Below are 21,861 nucleotides of genomic sequence, written 5' to 3' on the forward strand. Positions count from 1 at the left end.
TTCTCTTTGCCTAAATCTTCATTCCTCCTCAGGCAGGATCATGAAATACCCAATTAAACCAATGCATGTAAACCTCAGTGTCAGCAGCTAGATCCCAGGGAACCTGAGCTAAGAGACTATGGCACCTCAAACCATGCAATGCACCCCACAACTACCCATAAACCCAATTCCAGGTGCTCCAGCCAGAACTGAAACACCCTTTGCCAGCAGTTCCACACACCCCACAAGGGACAAATGCAAATACCATTCATTGGGCTCATCTTGAAGCTCCCACTTGCTGCCATATCCCTCCTGCAGACCACTATAGGCTCCCTTCTAATTCCCCATTTTTCTGCCTCTTCATGCACTCATGGGAAAACAGGGCTAAAAGGCATAAGGACTGCTCAGCAAAGGAGTCGCAACAGGAATATTCACAAGCTACCTCCCAAAGAACACTGGGCATTCACTTGACCTTCAGACAAGAACAGGATTCTTGTCTCCTGTTCTCCACACTCACAGGCAATTTACAAAATACCCTAGCTGTCCGAGGCGGCGCTCCTTCACGCCCCATCAGGCTCTAGACTTCTGCCCCCACTTAGCACGTGCTTACACACACAGAAACCATTATCCGTGACTCGGAGCAGAGGAACTGCTGGAAGGCAAAGCTCCTGTCCAAGGGGGCGACTGGCCCCTGGATGTGCACAGCCTGGAACACTGGGGGCTACAGCGGAGCAGTCACACAGCACACTAAACATGGGGACATCTCAGGACACTGCACGAGGACACCAATTCTGTAAGGCTTTTGAGGACTCCCTACATCTTTTGGTTCTTATTTTGAGTTATTAAGTAGCCACATGGGGTAAGGATCAATTACAGTTGAAATATTCAAAACAAACATGGGAACCATCCTTATCACCTACCCTGTTCACCTGGTCTTCCCTGAGGATTATTTAGCCCAACCCACAGTCTTAGCATCTAAACACATCCCCAGAGGGAGATGCCGCAGCCATCCCAGAAGGAAGAGAAACACTACTCCCTCAATGGAGGAAACACAATAAAGACTCCAAAACAATAGAAAATGGCATTTCTGATGATGTTGATTGATACAGAGGCAATAAAATCTGGTCAACGACAGAGATTGTCGGGAAGGGATGGAGATAACTCTCTGAGCCTAATCCTGAAGGAGCACAAAGGGCCTGAGCCACTGGGATTTAAAGGCAGAAGGTAAGAATGGGAACTAAGATTTGAGAGAGAAACGGTTTTGGTGTTTGGGAACTTTTGGGGTAAAGTGAACCATGGGAAAAGGGCCAGATCCCACGATGAGGCAGGAGACACTAGCGGGGCCCTGAGGATGTTACAGGGGTGTGTAGCAACAGTGAGGAGTTCGGATTTTGTCCTGAGGACAAATAAGAGCCAGTGAAGGTCTGAGTGCCAGAACTGATATAAACTCTTCAAATTTACACTTAACGCAGAAAAATACATCTGACTATGGTCACTTCCCCTCTGACCCTATGTTCTTGTCTCCATTCTAGCATTTTGCTTTTGTTTTTCATTCTGGGAAGACAGGGACCCATTCAAAATTCTAAATAGAACTGGACACTCCTCTCTAAAAAGAACTGCCACACACAGACACATACACAATTTGGCCAATTATTTCAGGGCTCAGAGTTACCCAGGCTGAGAGTTTCTGGTCTAGTCTCTCATCTCCATGTTACAAGTGGGCTCCCTGAGGCCCAGAGGGGAGACACGTATGAGAAAGTCCAGGTTGAGTGAGCAGAATTAGGCGGAACTGAATTCTGAAGTGGGATCCAGAAGGGCCAGTGGGCAGAGTTTGTCCTGATCATCCTTCCAACCTAAAACACCAGGACCATCTTTCATTTGCCTCAGCAAAGGAACCTTCTGTTTCAAGGTCTGATCCGGTACCAAGCATTTAATTCTTCTTTTCCAGAAGACTGCAGTATAATCTTTTAAACATGCAGATTTGCAAAAATATACCACTGGTGAAGAAAATATTGGAAAGAGTCAGGTTAGAAATCAGCTCTGAGCAAACTTCATCATGAACAGAGGAGCACTGATGGAAAAAGGTTCCAAGTCACTATACCCAATCCTTCAATATCTGTAGAGAACACACAAGAGGGACCTGAGGGAAGCATCTCCCTATCACTTCACAGCTCACTATCTTAACAGATCAAATACAATGGAAAAAAACTGAATATTAGACTAACTGGTTAAACTAGGTTTTGACTGTTAATATAAAAGACGATTGACATCTTAACATCATCTTAACTCATCATAACAGTCTAAAATTATTTAATAGTTACCAAAGAATTTTTCCAATACACAAGATAAAGAGGAGACAGGAGGCAGGCCTCAAACAAACCTTAAACACATTTTAAAAAGAAATATTTTGTGAATTTTTTAAAAATTCTGGTGTGAAAGTTAAAAAAACTAAGAATATATCATATTTAGAAAAGAATCACATGAGTTGATTATACAAAACCAGCAAAGCTTATTTCAGAAGTTTATAATTACTTACAGAGAAGTAGAAACTTAATGCACCAAGATTTATTCCAAGTTATAAAAAGAATTAAATGTAAAAAAAATGAAAAAGGAAAGAGAAAAAAGTGATTCCATTAGAAAAAAACTCACTTTTAATGTTCCTTCAAAGAGGCACCATGGGGCTTCCCTGGTGGCGCAGTGGTTGAGAGTCCGCCTGCCGATACAGGGGACGCAGGTTCGTGCCCCGGTCCGGGAGGATCCCACATGCCGCGGAGCGGTTGGGCCCGTGAGCCATGGCCACTGGGCCTGCGCGTCCGGAGCCTGTGCTCCGCGGTGGGAGAGGCCACAGCGGTGAGAGGCCCGCATACCGCAAAAAAAAAAAAAAAAAAGAGGCACCATGCAGTAACAGAGTCACTTCTCTCCCCTGTGCTCTCATGCCAGGAAAAGGAAAGGGGGTGACCCACAGCTGTCTTGAGTCAAGTCACTGCCCCCTGGCTGAATAGGGACTGGAGATGGAAGTTATCTTCTGATACAAATAACTGCAAAATGCACAAACCTTATAAGGAAGTTTTCCAATTCTCACGCTCATCTGTAGAGTTTAAGCAAACAAATTTAAAATTTACTACATTCTGAAACCACAGATCATACATCACAGCTTAATCATCCACATCCAAACAACTCACCACCACCCACCTGGATCCAGTTTCCGCTCTACCTGCACCACTAGGTGTTTCCATTTCATTGTTTATTCGTCTCCCTATATCATCTCGGTCTGTGTCTCTCCTTTTGCTCCCCTCTGCTCTCCTGCTGTTCCTGCCCTCCTCTCTATTTCCTCCCTCACACCTGGCCTGCCCGACTCTGCAACCTGTTCCCCCCCTCGATGCTCTTTCTTCCCCCACCTCTGCTCCCTCTCTGCCCTCCGGGTTACATCCCTTCTGTCCGTGATACACGCCCTCCCCTCCTCACTCTCTGGCACCCCAGGTGGCTATGGTTCCTTGGTGTTGTTCTTTCTTCCTCTGCTGTTCTCTCTCCCAGCACCTTGATGCTCTGAAGGCCATGGTCCCACCTCATTTACCCTCTGCCCCCGCTCTCTGTGTGAAGGGCCTCATCACTGTTGCCTCCCTTGCTACCGCTGAATCAGGGCCCCTCTAGCTATGTTTTCCTCTAATCTGTGGCAATCCCTCTGTATAATTCACTTCTTTACTTTATCCACCTGTTACTTGCAAGGCTTAGTCTCTCTCATCTTATTGTCTCTTTACAAGTCCCTAAGCCAATCCTCTACGTCTCTATTGGTTCTCCCTCATTCTTTTCTCATCTCGGTTTTTCTATTGCTCTCTCAGTCGCTCTCTGTCTCAGCTTCTCCTGGTCCCCCTCGCCCACGTATTTACAAGGATGGCGACTGAATAAGATACCCGCCTACCGGAAAAACACATTTTCCAGCGGGGAGACCGAAGAACATTGGGTGTCACACGGCTGGCCAGGTCACCTCCCCCTACACGGGGTGAGGGGAAGGCCTGACTATGAAGGAGAGGCCTGCGGAGCAGAAGGACCGGCCTGAGGAGACGCGAGGACAGAGGGGCTGGGGGAGAGGAAGGGGGTCTCAGGAGGGGGGCGGGCTCTCCAGAATCCCGGGACCCGGGAGAGGACGCGAGCTCTCCGGGAGCAGGGCGACCGGCGCTGCCCTCCAGGGTCCGAGAAGGCGAGGCTGCGCAGCCGCGAATCCACCTCGCGGAAGAGGGCCTTACAGGGGGAGGGCGGAGGCAGTAAAGGGCTTTATGAAGGAAGAAGAAGCGAAAAGCGGGGTCTACCTGGACCTAAGGCAGAAAAGCCAAGGGCTCAGGGACCCACCTCAGAGCGCTTTCAAACGCAAAGGAAAACACCAGACCTGTGACGGCGACGTCTGGATTTACTGGGGGCGAAGGCCGGGTGCCGGCATTTTAAGTCCACAGTGACTCCCAAATCGCGGAGGGTGAGGCATGGTGGACCACGCAGCACAAATTTACACTAGAAAGGAGAAACTTACCTACTGGAGCGCGTGACTCCCAAGACGCTGAGGGTGGGGTATGGTGGACCACGCAGCACAAACTCACACTAGAAAGGAGAAGCTTACCTAATGGAGCGCGAGCTCCACGCCGAGCTCTCTGCTTCCGGTTCCGTTAAGAAACTGCGCACGCGCAGAGCTAGAGGCAGGGCTTCCAGGGACGTGAACGAGTGGAGCCCGACCGCGAAGGGCGGGGCAAGGGAGCTCACAACCTCGCGGAGATCGCCAGGGGCGTAGTAAGGGGCTGAGGTATGTTACTTCCCGGCGCTTTGAAAGTGCCGATTTTAAGTTACTATTGTAAGGTCCGTTGGCCCGGGGGATAAGAGAAAACATCGACCAGTATGAGGTAGGAGAGGCATCGGGACATAACGACCTCACCTGTTCTGGGAATCAACAAGAGACTCTAACTTCCTGCCCAGAAAACAATGTGGCTGACGGGAAGTGGGGCTTACGCCCCACAACAGACCAACCAACACCTGGCCCTGCTGTATCCTCACCAAATAAGGAATTACCCTGTATAGCAAACCACCCCCTCCCCTTGCAAGCCGCCTTCTGCTTTTACCCCCAATAAAAATCACCTTCATCCAGAACTGGGCGCGACTTCTCTGGCCCCTTTCTCTCGGACCAGTGAACCTCGCCCGGGAGCGCTCCCTAATAAAGCTCACTTGAAGCTTTCCTCTGTTTCGTGGTGCCGTTTGTTAAGATCCGATCTTACAACTATCATCTAGAAGTTTTATGGTAAAAGCTTTCCAGCTGTGTGAGCCACTGATGTCGTAAAACTAACGTTTCCTCCTAATGAGTTGAAATGGCTTCGATAAAAAGCTGTGTTTCCCAGCAGTTTGCTCGCATGCCGCGTTCCAGAGGCTCAAGCAATTCAGAGGTTGGGAATGTGGGTCTCCGAGTGGTAGCTGTAGGGCAGTGGTTGGATCTGGGAACATTTCCTGCAGTTAGAATTAACTGAAGCAGTTTGAGGAAACAAAAGCTAGGTTTGTCTCTGTATAACAAACTAGAATGAGAAATACAAAAGTCTTCCTAGGTAGAATGTTCCATTTCATACTGACATTCTACAGAAGCGCTCTTCCGTTTCTATTCCGCATTCAGCCAGGAGACCAAACTCAAAACTCTTGCTCAGGGCTTCCCTGGTGGTGCAGTGGTTGGGAGTCCGCCTGCCGATGCAGGGGACACGGGTTTGTGCCCCGGTCCGGGAGGATCCCGCATGCCGCGGAGCGGCTGGGCCCGTGAGCCATGGCCGCTGGGCCTGCGCGTCCCGAGCCTGTGCTCCGCAACGGGAGAGGCCGCAGCAGTGAGAGGCCCGCGTACCACAAAAAAAAAAAAAAAAAAAAAAAACTCTTGCTCAGTTCCAGAGACTCAGGTACAAAACCTGGGGTCTGAGACTGGAGAAGTAAGGCATGTGATAATGTTCCTCACTAACAATTGTTCTGGAAAAGCAATACATTTTTTAAAATTGTTATAAATTGCATTGTTCTTTCTTTCGGCTAAAGTGTTTTATTTGCCTTTTAAAACCACCCCCCCCCCCAGTTTTATTGAGATGTACTTGACATACATCACTGTATAAGTTTAAGTTGTACAGCATAATGTTCTTACATATATTGAAATAATTACCAAAATAAGGCTAGTGAGTATCCCATCATCTCAAATACATGCAATAAAAAGACTATATATATATATATATATATATATATATATATATACTATTAGAACTGCATTATTGGTACTTCCTTGGTGGTCCAGTGGTAAAGAATCCGCCTTACAAGGCAGGGGACGCCGATTCGATCCCTGGTCAGGGATCTAAGATCCCACTTGCCGCGGGGCAACTAAGCCCACGCGCCACAACTACTGAGCTGGTGCACTTCAACTAGAGAGCCTGCGTGCCACAAACTACAGAGGCCACACGCCCTGGTGCCTTCGCACCACAACTAGAGAAGAGGAAACAACCCACACGCCACAGCTAGAGAGATGCCTGCGTGCTGCACCAAAGAGCCCGCGCACTGCGATGAAATATCCTGCAAGCCTCAACGAAGATCCCGAGTGCTGCAACTAAGACCGGACGCAGCCAAAAATAAATTAAATAAATAAATCCTAAAAAAAACAACAACTGCATTATTCATTAAAATACCTGCTCTATTCCACACTTGTTTTGTTGTTGTTGTTGTTTTAATTTTTGGCCACTCCCAAGGGTATGTGGGATCTTAGTTCCCTGACAAGGGATCAAACCCAAGCCCCCTGCACTGGAAGTGTGGAGTCTTAACCACTGGACCGCCAGGGAAATCCTATTCCACACTTTTGAGAGTTACCTTTAAATATCTTTCAGAAAAACTTATTTATGAAATTATAGTTAAGTATATAATAAACAATGTAATTTCAAACTGACTATATGTTCATTATGAGGGTAATTAGAAAGTTTCACTTTCTATATTCAAATTGTAATATATTTTAGCTCTTTGTTTTTTTATTTCGAAAAGTTCTGTCAAGTGTGGATAAAAGAGCCTATAAAATATACAGCCTTTAGAAGACATTGGGATTTATTTCCATCTAAAGAATAATTAAGTTGCAATATTTCTAAGGGTATTTAGTAAGGAGAATGTCCTGGTGTAGCACATATATAAATACAAGAAGATATATCACATTTTAAAAGTTGCAGTGACTCAAATTTTGTGAACCCTATTAGGTAGATTACTCTGTATTATACACTATTTCTAACTAGCCATGTTGGCAAAAAAGCCATTTCAGCATGGACTTCCATGATTCCAAGCAAAGAAATGAGTTGATAGTGGAACTTTTCATTAAACACAGAAGAATAGAGGAGAAGCCAATTTTAGGGGAAAGTCATTTTTTGAATGGAGAGTTTCGTTGCAGGAAACTAAATATATTCACAAGGGAAAAAAAAACCCTAAATTTCCTAAATCACAGGAAGATTTTGATATGTTTCCCTGTATTTCATTATGAAACAGATGCAAACAATTCAAAAATGTAAAAAACACAAGGATATAGTTTGAGACACACACACAAACCCTGTCCTAGAAAATTAAAAAATACACATTTTTGAGTTCAGATGGAATGACTGAAATATTTACCACTGTCAGACTTAGGTAGGGACAGGTTTTATTCCAAATGATTATTACAATATAGAGAATGCTCCAGCCATAAAATCTGTAAAGCCTTAAAATTCAGACCAGAAAAGAACTTTTTTTTTTACACCAAGAGGTCAACAAGTGGGAAAACTCCCATATGGTGGAGTGGATGACCAGGTGGCACGAGCTTACATACCTGGGGGATGTTTTACACTAAAGTCACCCATGCTTGGTTAAGTTCCGGTAGCGCTGTTCTGAATTACCATGCTTAAAAGGGGTTCAAAACATAGGCCCCCTGGGAGAGGAGAAAAGCATAAGTAACTTTTGACTAAATCATGGTAACTGCCATTATATCCAGAGGTAACTGAAGACAAACAATAAGGCCATGGATGGGAATTTGGAGGATTCTCATCTGGCTGGTTTCTAAGTAAACAAGGGGGCTATCAGGAGTCTTACTGAAATTAACGGGGAGGTGTACTTCTTAGCAAATAAACTGTTTCTTCCCACGCAAAAGAAGAAAGGGAGGTCTTTAACCTTCAATATTTTCCAGAGTTACAGACTTGGAATAAAGTCTAACATTGTCTCTACATAATATGATATCAAGCAAAATTCAAAAAATAATAAATACACGTTATATTTGAAAAATGGAATATTAGAAATTTAAGCCGATAATGATAATAAAAAACTGGCCCAGGAGCCTCAGCATTCGAGTTTGAATGGTATTGAAGGACCCTGTATACTCATTGTGCCTCTGCTGTGTCTGTCCCTGTCCCGTGCAAGAGAAATCATTGTGTTGAAAGATGTTGCTCTAAATCATCAAGTCAGAGGTCTGTGAACTATAAACTGAATAAAAAACCCTAGAGGTTATTTTAAGACCAAAATTGGTATAACTCTATTTCTGTTTTGTAGGTAAGTTCATTTGTACACTTTTTTTTAGATTCCACATATAAGCGATATCATATTTGTCTTTGTCTGACTTCACTCAGTAATCTCTAGGTCCATCCATGTTGCTGCAAATGGCATTATTTCATTCTTTTTATGGCTGAGTAATATTCCATTGTATATATGTGCCACATCTTCCTGATCCACTCCTCTGTTGATGGACACTTAGGTTGCTTCCATGTCCTGCCTGTTGTAAACAGTGCTGCAATGAACACTGGGGTGCACGTGTCTTTTCGAATTATGGTGTTTCAACTTTTTTTTCTACAAGTCCCTGGGCAAGGTACCACTGCTGGGGAGGGGATGCTTTCCTCCCTCCACAGAGCACCTCCTGGTCCGTGCTGGGCTGGTTCTAGGCACGGGAACTGGCTTCAAAGTTTCACCACGTGCTGCCTAAGCCCGCCGGAGCACATTGAAGAATTTTCACCATCATCTTCAGTCAATATCACACCCTTTGCACATGAGAAAGTTGAGTACCTCCCCCGACCCCGGCTGTCACCACAACAAAGAGACATCAATAAATGAAACTAATAAAAATACGGTAATATATGAAGGAAAGCAAAAAACAAAAATCAGCCCGCCTCAGGCTCCTCCAAGTCAAGCAACAATGAGTTCACAGGAGCCGGATGGCAAGTGCAGCAGTTCATGACCAAGAATTTCCCTTGTCTCTGGTGGAGCTGCAGCACCAATGGAGGATGAAAGAACATATTTATTTTACATATGGATGGAGAAAGTGATAAGTTAGGGACAAGAAAATTTCCTATGAGAGTTCAAATAATAAATAAACGTCTGTATTCCCATAGAACTCTTCAAAGAGGGGAGAGTTTCTCAAACACTATTAATAAGGAGGCTTCCCCTCAGCCCTTCTGAGATCTGACCTGTGTTCACACTTCAGTACATCCCCAAAGGTATTCACCTCACTATCTACAGCCTAGGGCTCTTTCTCTTGCTACAAAGTGGGTAAAATATTCAAATGAAACGCAGAAATTCTTCCACGTAGGAAAAAAGAAACATGATTTGCTGTGGCTTTTCCTGAAAACTAGTTCTTTGTTCACCTGAGGATTGAGGACATTACCAATGGGTCTAGAAAAATATTTCAAAAATTCACCCACTGCTTGCCTCCTTCTGAATACACAGGGAACAGTATAATATGCAGAAATGAAGCTCTTTTCCTAGAACTCCTAAATTGAAAGCACATGGGTAGAAGACAGGAAAGTGGGTATGTTAAAAGTTTGCCATTGAGCTTTATAAATAAACTGTACTCATTTGCAGAAGACATCTGACTATTGTCTCTCTTACTCTGACCCCCCCATTCCTGCCTCCATCCTAGCATTTTTATTTTTCTTTTTCAGTTTTGAGGACTGAGACCCATTTTAAATACTAAGTACAGTTAGATACTCTCTCCAAAAAGAACTGCCACACACAGAAACACAGCCAATCTGGCCAATCATTTCAGGAGTCACTGTTGCTCAAACTGAGAGTTTCTGGTCTAGTCTCTCATCTCCATGTTACAAGTGGGCTCCCTGAGGCCCAGACGGGAGACATTTCTGAAGAGGTCTAAATTGAGTGAATAGAACCCTGTGTAATGGAATTCTGAAAATGGCCACCTGAGGGGGCCAGTGGACAGAGTGTGTCCTTATTTCCCCTCTCATTTAAAACACCATCTTTCAGGCGCTTCAGCAATGGAAACTTCTCGTTCAAGAACTGATCACACTGATTACCAAGCTTGAATGGCATTCCAGGAGCTTAGGCTTCAGGTTGAGGGCTACAGGGAGAAGGGGAGGTTTGTATGTGGAGGAGTGAAGGCCTCTTACAGGGAACAAATGGGAGTGTGGGCAGATCCAAGACAAGGAGATAGCGATGGGCTGTTGCACTGTCCAGCCGAGAGAAGATGGAGTCCTGGAGAACATGGGTGCAGTGATGACAGGAAGAATGCTGGTAATTCTTCTCCAGAAAAATCACGGTAACGTAAGTGTATTTTTAATGTATTTATTTAATGTATTTAATGTATTTTTAATGTGAAGTGGACTTCACCCCGTGTACATTAAAAATACAGAATAGCAAAACATAGCTGAAAACCTTTTTAGGGGTCAGCTTAGAAAGAAACTATGAGCAAACTTCTTCATCATGAATACAGGGGCTCTGATGGAAGAAGGTACCAAGTCAATCCAGCCCTTCCTTCATCATTTGCAGAGGACAGTTAAGAGGGACCTGATGGAAACGTCATCTCACATCTCACCATTTCAACAGATCACAGAAAAAGGAGGAAAATGGAATAGAAGGGAACTGGTTAAGCTAGATTTTGAATGTTAATATAAAAGATATTTGACATCTTTGCCAAGTACTCATCAAAATAGACTAAAATTATTTATCACTTACTTAAGTACTTTTCCAAGGTCTCAGATAAAGAGGAGGAAGCACACAAACATCAAACAAAAATGTCAAAGATATTTAATGGGAAATAATTTGTGAATTACATGAAATCTAAAATTTCTGGTGTCAGGAATTCACTGGCGGTCCAGTGGTTAGGACTCTGCGCTTTCACTGCCGAGGGAGCGGGTTCAATCCCTGGTCGGGGAACAAAGATCCCGGAAGCCATGCGGCGTGGTCAAAAAAACATAAAAATTAAAAAATTAAAATGCTGGTGTTAAAGATGTAAATTATTGAGAATCTATCATATGTAGAAAAGAACGACATGAGTTAATTACAGAAGGCCACCAAAGCTAAGTTCAGAAGTCAGTAATTATTTATAGAAAAGTAGAAATTGGACATATTAAGATTTATTTCAAACTCCAAATAATTAACTGTAAAAAAGAAAAAAAAAAGTAAATTCAGTCCAAAAAAACCCCCAAGAGTTTTAACATTTCTTTAAAGAGGCACCTTGTGGTGATAGGCATTTCTTTCCCCACTTCTCCTCTCCCCTGTCCTCTACCCCATGTCAGGAAAAGGGAACGGGGTGACGGACAAACTGTCTGAGTCAAGTCACTGCCCCCGGGCTGAATAGGAATTACAAAAGGGTATTACCTTCTGAAACAAATGATTACTAAATGCACAAACCTTATAGACAGTTTTGCAATTGTCATCCTCATCTGTATAACTAACCTAAGGCAACAAATTTGAAATCAGATTCTGAAGCCACAAATCAATTTATCACAAATTAATCATCCATATCCAAATACACCACCCACCTGAATCCGGTTTCCCCCCTCTAAATACTCTACTATGTATTTCCATTTCATTCTGTTTATCTATCTCCCTATTTCTTTCTCTTTCTTTTTGTTCCCCTCTGCTCTACTGGTGTTTCTCCCCTCCTATTTCGACCCTCACACATGTCATGCCTGCTCTACAACTTGTTTCCCCTCTCATTGCTCTTTCCCCTCAATCTTTGACTGCCTTAAATCTCTATGTCTTCCTGCCTTTCTTTCCCATCTCTGCTCCCTCTGTGCCTTTGGGGGTAAACCCCTTCTATCCCTGTTATGCTCACTTCCACCCCATTCTCTGGCACCCCAGGTGGCTATGCATCCTTCCTGCTCACTCTCTTCCTCTGCTGCTCCAATCACTAGTTTTCCTGCTTCTCTCCCAGCATCACAATGCCCTGAATGCCAAGTTTCCAACTCCTTTATCCTTGCCCCCCGACGCTCTGTGCGAAGTGCTTCACCGCTGTTGCTCCCCCTCCTATCAGACTCAGGACTCCTCTCCCTATGTTACATCCTACCCCTGCAGATCCTGTTTTAATTACTTTTTTAATTTTAGAGAACTGTGACTTTCAAGGTTAAATTTTTTATGTTACTGTCTCTTTGCAAGATCCTCAGCCATCATCTATATTCTCATCCGTTTTCCCACATTCTTCTCTCCTCAGTTTTTCTCCTTCTCAGTCCTTCTCTGTCTCTGCTTCCCCCGATCCACCTCGCCTACCTATTTGCAAGGATGCGACTGAAAAAGATGGCTGCCTACCAGAAGAGCATATTTTCCAATTGCGCTGAATACAGAAAAACAATGGCTGTCACATGGCTGACCCAGGTCACCTCCACAACGGGATAAGGGGAAGGGCTGGCTGCAAAGGGGAGGCCTGCAGACCAGAAGGACCACCCACAGGAAGACGCAAGGGTCTGGGAGGAAGGGTGGAGGGGGCGTGGCGAGCTCTCCAGAATCCCAGGACCAGGGAGAGGACGCGGCCTCTCGAGGAGCGGGGAAGCCAGCACCGCCCTCCAGGGGCGGAGAGGTCGAGGCTGGGGGGTAGATGTAGTAAAGGGTATTTACTTATTTATGCAGCGCACGGGATCTTCGTTGCCACGTGCGGGATCTTCCTTGCAGCATGCAAGATCTTTAGTTGCGGAATGTAGGGAACTTTAGTTGTGGCATGCGAACTCAGTTGCCGCATGTGGGATCAAGCTTCCTGACCATGGATGGAACCCAGGCCCCCTGCATGGGGAGCACGGAGCCTTAGCCACTGGATCACCAGGGAAGTCCTGGTAAAGGGTTTCAAGCAAGAAAATGTCGAAAGGCAGCTCCCACGTGGACGAATGGCAGAAAAACCAAGGGCAGGGACCAGCTTCAGGGTGAATTTAAACCCAAAGGAAAACATACACGACCTGCAACGGACCTGTAGGTGATGTCTGGATTAACTTGTATGCCGGATGCTGGGATATAAGGTCGAGCCTTTCCCAAGACTCTGAGGACAGAACAAGGGGGACCACGCAGCACAGACTTACAGAAAAGGAGACTGTTAAGTGTGGACTTCACCCCGTGTACTCCAATGCCGGTTCCAGAGGAAAGTGTGGGCGGAGAGAAGCAGGGCTGGGGGTGGGGCGAGTAGGGAGCGCAGATCAGCGCAAAGAGGACTGTAGGGCTAACCGGGGAAGGTGCTTCCCTGGACCTTGACCTGTTTATTTTAAATTACTATCTGTGACAGTTTTTGGTGCTTTTTAAAAAAATATATTTATTTTTGGCTGCATTGGGTCTTCGTTGCTGCGGGCGGGCTTTCTCTAGTTGCGGGGCGCGGGGGCTACTCTTCCTTGCAGTGCGCGGGTTTCTCATTGTGGTGGCTTCTCTTGTTGCAGAGCATGGGCTCTAGGCGCGTGGGCTTCAGTAGCTGCAGCACGCAGGCTCAGTAGTTGTGGCTCGCGGGCTCTAGAGCACAGGCTCAGTAGTTGTGGCTCATGGGCTTAGTTGCTCAATGGCATGTGGGATCTTCGAAAACCAGGGCTCGAACCCGTGTCCCTGCACTGGCAGGCAGATTCTTAACCACTGCGCCACCAGGGAAGTCCTCTGTGACAGTTTTAAGGTAAAAGCTTAAAATTTTGTGGGCCACTTACGTTGGAAGCTGTTTCTGCGAGACAAAAACGGTTTCAAAAAAGCTGTTTAGCCAGCGGGTTGCTCCCATACCCTGCTAGCGAGGAGAAAGCAGTTCAGAGGCCTGGAAACTTGGGTCTCCAAGTGGTTGCTGTGCGGCAGTGGATTCAGAAATACTTCCTGCACTGGGCGTTTCTCTGTATTACAAACTAGAATAACAAATACAAAACTCTCCCTAAGTAGTAAGTGCTAATTCTTCCTCACACCCTAAAGAACAGCTTTTCCATTTTCTCTTCACATTCAAGCAGGAGGCCAACCTCAACACTCTGCTCAGCTCCAGAGACTCAGGGACAAGACGTAGCATCTGAGACTGGAGGACTAAGGCATGCAAAGTTTATCTTCTTATCATAGAAGTAAGCTGGTGAGGACTTCCCTGGTGGTACAGTGGTTAAGCATCCGCCTGCCAATGCAGGGGACATGGGTTCGAGCCCTGGTCCGGGAAGATCCCACATGCTGCGGAGCAACTAAGCCCGTGCGCCACAACTACTGAGCCTGCACTTTAGAGCCTGCAAGCCACAACTACTGAGCCCACGCGCTGCAAATACTGAAACCTGCGCACCTAGAGCCTATGCTCTGCAACGAGAAGCCACAGCAATGAGAAGCCTGCGCGCCGCAACGAAGAGTAGCCCCTGCTCGCCACAACTAGAGAAAGCCTGCGTGCCTCAAGATGCAACGCAGCCAATAAATAAGTAAATAAAGGCTCAACTTAAAAAAAAAAAAAAAGCTGGCGAGACATGAGCTACTCTTTTTTTTACTTTTTTTGATGTGAACCATTTTTAAGTCTTTACTGAGTTTGTTACAATATTGCTTCTGTTTTATGTTTTGATTTTTTTGCCGCGAGGTATGTGGGATCTTAGCTCCCCAACCAGGGATCAAACCCACACCCCCTGCATTGGAAGGTTAAGTCTTAAACACTGGACCAGCAGGGAAGTCCCTAAGCTACTCTTTATTGATGTGATTAAGGGTCTTTTGTTTTCTGTTACCTGGGAAAGAGAACCACATGTGACTTGTCATTTGCATTGGGCATGGAGAGAGTACACACATGTGGATGAACTGGATATTATGTTAAATCTTTTCCAATGCAGACATACCTGCTGGTAAGTCTTCATGTAATCCTGCAGAGGACCAATTGAGGATGTATCGAATCTAAATGAGTATACAATAACTGACCTGAATTATCCAATAAATAATCTTTCTTTCACATCAACACTGTGGGGAAATACAATTACAAACAAAACCAAAATGTAAGACCAATAAATTTCCTCCACCTAGGTAATGTGGAAAGGAAACAGCTTTACTATTGAATAATCATTACTCATGATTACAACACACAACCCGCTTCGTATCCTGATCCAGCCACTTGCTGGGATGGAACTGAATGAGTCTTTAAACCTGTCTTTGTCCTAAATTCCTTCGTTTCTGAAACGAGAATATGTACTTTTTTCAGAGATGAAGATTCAGTAAGTTACTATGCATAACGCACTAATAACAGTGACTTGTATTTGAAGTGTAATATGAAAGACAATAGAAATAAAAATTAAGATCACTTATTAAAGGGGACTTCCTTGGTGGTGCAGTGGTTAAGAATCCATGCTCCCAATGCAGGGGGCCCCGGCTGGATCTCTGGTCAGGTAACTAGATCCCACATGCATGCCGCAACTAAGAGTTCACATACCACAACTAAGGAGCCCGCCTGCCGCAAATAAGACCCAGCACAACTGACTAAATAAAATTTTTTTTTAAAGATCACTTATCAAAGAATCTGTATTATTTTGGTTAGTAACAAAGTCTAAGTGGAGCACAATGGGTATCAGTTGTCATGCTAAAAATAGCACAAATCTTATTTTCTCTGCAAGGAGCTCTGCCTTTGAATGTCAATACATCACTGGGAAATGGCAGAATGGCTTCCAGGCATTTGGCAATGGAGACTGTCTCCTTGTTACAAACTATAGTTGGACTCTTGGGGTCTATCTCATTAATCCTTTTGGTTTCATCGTGTGCTTCCTAAACTCCACATACTGGATTTTGAAACACCTGACCACAGCCAGCTCCCACATTAAAAGATTTCAGTTTACCCTCGTGACACTCTAAAATGAACTAAAGTCCTAAAGGCTTCCATGGAATTAAAGTCCTAAAGGAACTCTCTTCATATTTAAAGTGCCTCTCATTGAGTTATGTTCAGTTTCATTTCACAGGAATCCTAAAACAACCCACTGATTTAGAGATCCTTTGGTTTAAAACAAGGGAAATATGTGGGGAAAGAAAAAAGTCATGCTAAGAAAAAACTGTATTCAAAAAAAAATTTTTTTCTGGAATTCCCTGGCAGGCCAGAGGTTAGGACTCTGCTCTTTCAATGCAGGGACCGGGTTCGATACCTGGATAAGGAACCAAGATCCCCTAAGCTGCATGGTTCAGCCAAAAAAATATATATATATCTTACAGTAGAAAACCATGTAAGACCACACTGCTTAATACCACAATGTGAAATTGAGATTTTAGGAGCCTATCAATAATTGCTCTTCTAGGAAATTGCTTATATTATCTGATAAACACATCCAAACACCCATTTTTATTAATCTAGGATAAAATTACCTTAGGCAATTTATTTAAATTTTTATAAGCATTTTCAACAACCACATTGCAGTGAGATGAATGTGTGCTGCAAACAAAAATATAATAAATTATTATCATAAAGAAAAGTGTGGTGTTCCTTATCAAGAAATCAGGAGTTTTAAGAGCAAATATTCACTGTTTTGTCAAACAGTTAGACTCCATTTTTCAGTGTTTGATTACTGACCCCTTTTAATCTTCGGGACAACATCTTCCCATTCCTCCTGAGCAAGCTGATAAAAAAAGCCAGAAGGGTCCCTTCTTTGACTTAACCTGGAAGTTCAAACGTCAAGCCTCATCAAGTAATTTCCTTAACACACCAAACCAATCACCATTCCCTGTTCTCTCAAACCATTTTTTGAACACCTTGGAAGTCTCTAACATGTGCCTATAAAGTTGAATTATGTAACATTCTTATAACATTTCAATGTTAATATCACCCTCAGTAACCAAACCCAACTTGGGGTGGGGTTCTACTATACTCCAGTGAATGACCACAAGTGCAAACTAGCAAAAATAAAAACATTTTTTAAGGGTGAATATATGAAATTTCTCATTTCTCAAACAAAAACATTCCCATTGTATAATACTCATTTTTAAAAGAAAATCCATGAACACTGATCTTTTAAAATTAATACACTGATGGACTGCCCTGGTGGCGCAGTGGTTAAGAATCCACCTGCCAATGCAGGGGACAGGGGTTTGATCCCAGGTCTGGGAAAATCCCACATGCCACGGAGCAACTAAGCCCATGCGCCACAACTACTAAGCCTGTGCTCTAGAGCCTGCAGGCTGCAACTACTGAAGCCCATGTGCCTGGAGTTTGTGCTCTACAACAAGGGAAGCCACGGCAATGAGAAGCCCATGCATCACAATGAAGAGTAGCCCCTGCTCGCCACAACGAGAAAAAGCCTGCGGTCAGCAATGTAGACTGCATGCAGGCAAAAAAAAAAAAAAAAAAAAAGCACTGAGCTCAAAAAGGACAAAACCATTGTATGATTTTTAAATTTTCTAATATTTTGCGTGTGTTTACTATATTGCGATTTTCCCATCATGTAAATCAAGGTGCACGTCATGACATTTATGTAAAGGACAAATGTGAAATTGCATGATTTTTAAATTTTTAGTGTTTTGCATACACTTACTACATTCCTGTTTTCTCTTCATCTAAATCAAGGTGCAGAGGGCTTCCCTCATGGCGCACTGGTTAAGAATCTGCCTGCCAGTGCAGGGGACAGGGGTTCAAGCCCTGGTCCACATGACACAGAGCAACTAAGCCTGAGCACCACAACTACTGAGCCTGTGTTCTAGAGGTCTCGAGCCACAACTACTGAGCCTGCGTGCCACAACTACTGATGCCCAAGCGCCTAGAGCCTGTGCTCTGCCACAAGAGAAGCCACCGCAAATGAGAAGCCCACACACAGCAACGAAGAGCAGCCCCTGCTCGCCAATAGAGAAAGCCTGCACAGCAACCAAGACTCAACAGAGCCAATAAATAAATAAATAAATAAAAATCAAGGTGCACACCATGACATTTATTTAGACACATGAAGGAACAAGAAAAAATACATTCATATACTGCATATTCAAGAATGGAGGCAGGTATTAAGGAGCGTTAAAAAAAAATACAACGGTCCCAAGGTGGAGAACAGTTGTAACATTCTGTTCAGTATGGACTGTCTTATGATTAGTGAGATGTGAGCCCCGAGTAAAGTTTTCTCTCCCATTCATAACATTTGTGAGGTAATCTCCAGAATGAATTCTTCGGTGAATAAATTCCTCGTTTAAAAGACAGGACACAATAATTACATTTATCTGGTTTCTATCCATAATGAATTTTCTAACAAAGCCTAAGATGGGGACACCTGCTAAAAGCCTTGTCACATCAAAACATTATTGAAGTCTCTCACCAATATAGATTACCTGATGGTATTAACTTGGGCTTGAAAGCACACTGAAGAATTTGCCATGCTCATTATATCTGTAAGACTGCTCACTAGTATGTAATCTCCAATGACTTGATAGGGTTGAACTTTGACTAAAGGCTTTGCCACACTCATTACATTTGTAAGGTTTCTCTCCAGTATGAATTCGTTGGTGCCTTCTAAGGGCTGGCTTCTCATGAAAGGCTCTTCCACACTCATTACATTTGTAAGGTTTCTCTCCAGTATGAATTCGTTGATGCCTTCTAAGGGCTGGCTTCTCACGAAAGGCTCTGCCACACTCATTACATTTGTAAGGTTTCTCTCCAGTATGAATTCGTTGATGCCTTCTAAGAGCTGGCTTCTCACGAAAGACTTTGCCACAGCTGTTACATTTGTAAGGTTTTTCTTCAGTATGAATTCTCTGATGAGCTGCAAGGTTTCCTTTCATACTAAAAGCCTTGCCACACTCATTACATTTGTAAGGTTTCTCTCCAGTATGAACTTGTTGATGCCTTCTAAGGGTTTGCTTCTCACGAAAGAACTTGCCACACTCATTACATTTGTGAGGTTTCTCTCCAGTATGAATTCTCTGATGATTCACAAGGACTGATTTTTGATTAAAGACTTTGCCACATACATCACATTTATATGGTTTTGCTCCTGTATGGATTATCCCATGTTTCCTGAGGCCTGTTTTAAAAAAAAAGGTTTTCCCACACAAATTACATTTGTAAGGTTTCTCTCCAGTATGAATTCTCTGGTGGCATTTAAGGTATGAATTTTGACCATAGACTTTATCACATACATCACATTTATATGCTTTTGCTCCTGGATGGATTATCTCATGTTTCCTGAGGTCTGTGCCACAAAGAAAGGTTTTCCCACAAAAACTACATTTGTAAGTTTTCTCTCCAGTATGAATTCCCTGATGACGTTGAAGGGATAGATTCTGACGATAGACTTTGCCACATATATCACATTTATATAATTTCTCTTGAATGTGTGTTATCTGATGTCTTTTGAGGTATGAGCCGATAGGAAAGGTTCTGCCACACTCATTGCATTTGTAAGGCTTCTCTCCAGTATGAATTCTCTGGTGAACTGCAAGACTTCCTTTCTTATCAAAGACCTTTCCACACTCATTACACTTGTGAGGTTTCTCTCCAGTATGAACTCTTTGATGAATGATAAGGTATGAATTTCGGCAAAAGACCTTGTCACATACATCACATTTATGCAATTTCTTTCCTATATGGATTCTCTGATGACTCCTGAGATTTGAGACCTGATGAAAGGTTTTGCCACACTCATTACACTTGTAAGGTACTTCCCTGTGTGGGCTCTGGTCTTGTGTCAGCATTGAAGGATGCATAAAACCACTCCCATATCTGTTAGAAATGTTGTTTTGGACAGGAGGAGAAATTCCCTGAAGTGGTGAAAATGAGGAACTACTGCTGATACTCTTAACAGCTTTATTAAATTCATCGATTTTCTGTTTACTTTTAAACATATGCAGTTCGTCCTGAAGGCTTAGCACAAGCCTATTTCCAGTAGGCTTGTTTTTTGCATCCCTTCCACCATGTGGACTTCTATCAGTGACATCTTGGTGACAGGATATGGGGACATTTTTGTAACTTCTTCCATCATCTCTCCACTGAAAACCATGGTCATACGTATTTTCCTGAATTTCCGGGAGGTAAAAATGTTTGATTCCCTGGCTTTCATGTCTTTCCAACATCAATGTTTGGAATACTCCACCTTTATCGGTGTTTGACTTTAGTTGTAATTTCTTGATCACATGTATATGAGAGATATCTACAAGACATAAAGAAACATACATGACCTACTCATTACAATGCATGAATAAATGTTTCATGTTAAATACATGATATTAAACCAAAAGTAATACTTAGAAACAATCAGTTATGAAACTGTGCAACCATTATGTTCAAATTTTTAGAAACACTAAATAGGATTACTTACTAAAGAAAGTGATAACACGTAATTCAAATTAAGTTTAGGGTAGCCTAGGGGATTGGGATTGACATATATACACTAATACATATAAAATATACAAGTAATAAGAACCTGCTGTATAGAAAAAAAAAAAGTTTAGGATAGCCTAATTTGAAACACACTATGACAAAACATTCAAACTGTAAAAACTTATATGAGCTCTCAAAAAAAGTGTTTTTCCACCATGACCACAAAGGACATAGCAATTAACATTAAACACACAAATACCAGGAGTTTAGAGAAAAAACTTCCGGGGAGATGCAAGGAGAAGTGACCCATGGAACTAAAAACATTATTCACTCACCCCTACTTGAAATAGTTTCTGAGTCATCATAACTGCACATAATGATTTAGGTTGTGTCCTGAGAAAGTTGTTCAATGGATGAACGGGGATCATTTTTACAGTGTGAGTAATGAGGCAACTGAAAATACTGAAGTTAAAAGAAAAGAACTGGCCTAGCAAGTAACATAATACTGCTCCATTTTTAACAGTGGGAATTATAGTATAGGTATGGAACAGACACCGAAGACATTTAAAAACAGAGAAAATGAAGTATTATAGAAACAAAGCAGGTTTACATCTATCACATTGTTTCCTATGTAAGGCATAAACTGAATATTCCATAAGTCCCATTTCCATGCATATATTCACAAAGAGCACACATAATATTCCGTAAGATGTACAAGAATGTCCTTAGCTGAAACTTGAAGGAAAAGCCAGAAGAAGGCCATCAAAAACAGATGAATGAGTTTATGCTATACACAAACATACAGATATAAAAAAATCGAAAACTGTAAAAGTTCCTCAACATATTTTAAAAAGAACAAAACTGTCATAGAATGCAGCAATTACAGTGTTGGCAATATATCGAAACAAATGAAATCACTGTCTTAGAAGATACCCGCACTCCCACATTTATCAGAGCAGTAATCACAATAGCCCAGGCATCAAAACAACCTAAGTGTCCAACAGATGAATGGGGAAAAACCCTGTGAGATATATATTCACCCGTAAAGAAGAAAAAATTCCTACTAGTTTTAACAATACAGATGGACAACAAGGGTATAGACTCAGTAAAATAATCTACAGAGAAAGAATAATACTCAATAATCTCACTTATGTGTAAAACATATCAAAAAAAAAGGGCCAAACTAAGAGCCACATAGAGTAGCATAGTGATTACCAAAGGTTAGAGGTTAGTAGAATGGGAAGATATTCGTCAAAGGAGTAAATTTACCGTTTTAAGTTGAAAGATTTCTACGTATTTAATGTACAGCATGGTAATTATAATTATCAATACTATACTATATGCCTAAAAGTTGATAAGATGGTAGACCTTAAATGTTCTCACCACACATAAAAAACTGTAATTATGGGCTTCCCTGGTGGCGCAGTGGTTGAGAGTCT

At 42.9% G+C, this 21,861-nt stretch overlaps 1 protein-coding gene across 1 annotated transcript in view; it reads right to left on the reverse strand.

Moving 5' to 3' along the window:
• Positions 1–3,789: 3,789 nt before the first annotated feature.
• The window catches only part of LOC136140946 (zinc finger protein 813-like), a 31,714-nt gene continuing 13,642 nt past the window's right edge, over positions 3,790–21,861 (reverse strand). The window contains exons 4-10 of the mRNA XM_065899083.1: positions 19,446–20,252; positions 18,480–19,361; positions 14,994–15,017; positions 13,866–13,879; positions 4,364–4,482; positions 4,033–4,249; positions 3,790–3,894 (exon numbers count right to left, since the gene is read on the reverse strand). Of these exons, the coding sequence (XP_065755155.1) occupies positions 3,790–3,894; positions 4,033–4,249; positions 4,364–4,482; positions 13,866–13,879; positions 14,994–15,017; positions 18,480–19,361; positions 19,446–20,252 (2,168 nt within the window). The remainder of the gene's footprint in view (positions 3,895–4,032; positions 4,250–4,363; positions 4,483–13,865; positions 13,880–14,993; positions 15,018–18,479; positions 19,362–19,445; positions 20,253–21,861) is intronic.

Source organism: Phocoena phocoena, chromosome 20, assembly GCF_963924675.1.
Source record: "Phocoena phocoena chromosome 20, mPhoPho1.1, whole genome shotgun sequence".
Taxonomy (NCBI): domain Eukaryota; kingdom Metazoa; phylum Chordata; class Mammalia; order Artiodactyla; family Phocoenidae; genus Phocoena; species Phocoena phocoena.